The following is a 2,500-nucleotide window of genomic DNA, read 5'->3' as shown; positions in this document are numbered from 1 at the left end:
CTGTGCTTGAGTGCTTCCTGTTCTGGGCAAGCCGCTGAGGTATTCAGTGTGTGAGTGTCTCTGTTTCTGGGCCATTTGCTGTGTGTAGGTTTTCAAAGTGATGCTATCGATGTGTTGATAGGGTTTTGAGGTGTGTGTGTGTGTGTGTGTGTGTTCTGATAGCTGTACTGAGGAAATGTAAAAAAGTTCTTTGTCCTCAACTTGCACATATAGCTATCCTGAGCTACAAGCTAATTACAAGCTAACCTGCAGCTAGTTACCTGCTAAACAGAAGCTGGCCAACAGCTTACCAACAGCCATTATGCAGCTAATGAGCATCTCTCACTGCCTCTCTCTCCTCCGCAGTTACAATTGGAAGGTGACCGAGTGGAGCGAGTGTCGAGTGGACGTCCTCCTCAGCCAACAAGACCGTCGTCGTGGCAACCAGACAGGCCTGTGCGGAGGCGGAGTCCAGAACAGGGAGGTGTACTCATGTCCAGACGAGCTTGTATTAATAATTCTCCAACCTCGGCCCAATCAGGAGCAAAGAAGGTACCTGCCAAGCCACACCCCCTTCCCAGCATGCTTTTCCTTTCGGCCACTTCCTGTTGGTGTTCCTCTGTGAAGACCAATCAGAAGGTTTATGAATGAGTGACACTGTCCTGTAGACCAATCAGAAGGTTTATGAATGAGTTTCACTGTCCTGTAGACCAATCAGAGGGTTTATGAATGAGTTTCACTGTCCTGTAGACCAATCAGAAGGTTTATGAATGAGTTTCACTGTCCTGTAGACCAATCAGAGGGTGTTCTTATGAGTGACACTGTCCTGTAGACCAATCAGAAGGTTTATGAATGAGTTTCACTGTCCTGTAGACCAATCAGAGGGTGTTCTTATGAGTGACACTGTCCTGTAGACCAATCAGAAGGTTTATAAATGAGTTTCACTGTCCTGTAGAGCAATCAGAGGGTGTTCTTATGAGTGACACTGTCCTGTAGACCAATCAGAAGGTTTATGAATGAGTTTCACTGTCCTGTAGACCAATCAGAAGGTTTATGAATGAGTTTCACTGTCCTGTAGACCAATCAGAGGGTGTGCTTATGAGTGACACTGTCCTGTAGACCAATCAGAGGGTGTTCTTATGAGTGACACTGTCCTGTAGACCAATCAGAGGGTGTGCTTATGAGACAGTAAGACCAATCAGGAGGGTGTGCTTATGAGTGACACTGTCCTGTAGACCAATCAGAGGTGTGCTTATAGGTAAACACTGTCCTGTAGTCCAATCAGAGGGTGTTCTTATGACTGACACTGTCCTGTAGACCAATCAGAGGGTGTGCTTATGAGTAACACTGTCCTGTAGACCAATCAGAGGGTGATGAGGATAAGGGGCAGACGGGTAAGGGGGCAGATTCAGAGACGAACAGGGGTAAGGAGTAAACACACACACACACACACACACACACTGCCATCTGCTCTGGGGCACAAGACAGACACAAACGTATGTGCCCACACAAACACACACACACTCACAATAACAAGCATAAAGTCTTTATATAGATGAATCCACCTGCTCACAACCAGTGATGCACACACACACACACACACACACACACATTCAAATTACTCCAGCTGGCAGCAACCAGTCCAACACAGAGAAAAAGGGGAGAAAAAGAGGTGTCTGTGTGCGTGTGTGTCTGTCTGAAAATGTGTGATTTTTGCTAGATGTGACCTATTTTTGGGGTACAGCAGTGTGTATGTGTCTGCTGTTTATCTGTGTGTGTGTGTGTGTGTGTGTGTGTGTGTGTGTGTGTGAGAGAGAGAGAAAGAGAGAGAGAGAGCGACAGACACAGACCATCTGGAAGAAGTGAGAGGTGAGGAGAAAGGAAAGTGCTGGAGGAGGAGGAGGATGAGAGGAGGAGGAGAGGAGGAGGAGGGAGGAGGGATGGAGGAGAGGGAGGAGGGGAGAGGAGGAGGAGGATGAGGAGGAGGAGGATGAGGAGGAGGAGGGAGGAGGAGGGAGGAGGAGGAGAGGAGGAGGAGGGATGAGGAGGAGGGGGAGGGAGGAGGGATGTGAGGAGGAGGAGGGAGGAGGAGGAGGAGGAGGAGAGGAGGAGGAGGAGGATGAGAGGGAGGAGGAGGATGAGAGGGAGGAGGGAGAGGGAGAGGGAGGAGGAGGGGAGGGAGAAGGAGGGAGGAGGAGGAGGGAGGAGGAGGAGGAGGAGGGAGGAGGGAGATTTGGGGAACTGTAGAAAGGGCAGCTGTTTCAGATAGCCATGCACACACACACACACCTGCACTGCATGCCTGCATACTTGCATACCTGCCTTGCATACCACCACACATACACAGGCAGCACTGTTAGTCTATTTTCTCTTTGTGTTTTCTCTCTCTATCTTTCTCTCTCTATCTCTCTCTCCTTCTATCTTTCTATCTCTCTCTCTCTCTGTCATTCCTTTATAATGGAGAAAAATGATAGCTGCCAAGAGAACTGGAGTTGACACACAGCTGAACACCTGACGGCAG

At 49.0% G+C, this 2,500-nt stretch overlaps 1 protein-coding gene across 1 annotated transcript in view; it reads left to right on the top strand.

The window, feature by feature from the left end:
• The window catches only part of LOC125285595 (thrombospondin type-1 domain-containing protein 7A-like), a 122,523-nt gene that overhangs the window by 48,523 nt on the left and 71,500 nt on the right, over positions 1-2,500 (top strand). Inside the window, 2 exon segments of the mRNA XM_048230122.1 lie at positions 346-496; positions 498-531. Coding sequence (XP_048086079.1) covers positions 346-496; positions 498-531 — 185 coding nt within the window.

The sequence above is a fragment of the Alosa alosa genome, chromosome 20, assembly GCF_017589495.1.
Source record: "Alosa alosa isolate M-15738 ecotype Scorff River chromosome 20, AALO_Geno_1.1, whole genome shotgun sequence".
In the NCBI taxonomy this organism is placed as follows: Eukaryota; Metazoa; Chordata; class Actinopteri; order Clupeiformes; family Clupeidae; genus Alosa; species Alosa alosa.
The sequence above is the reverse complement of the archived record's forward strand: the minus strand, read 5'-3'. Positions and strand labels throughout refer to the sequence as shown.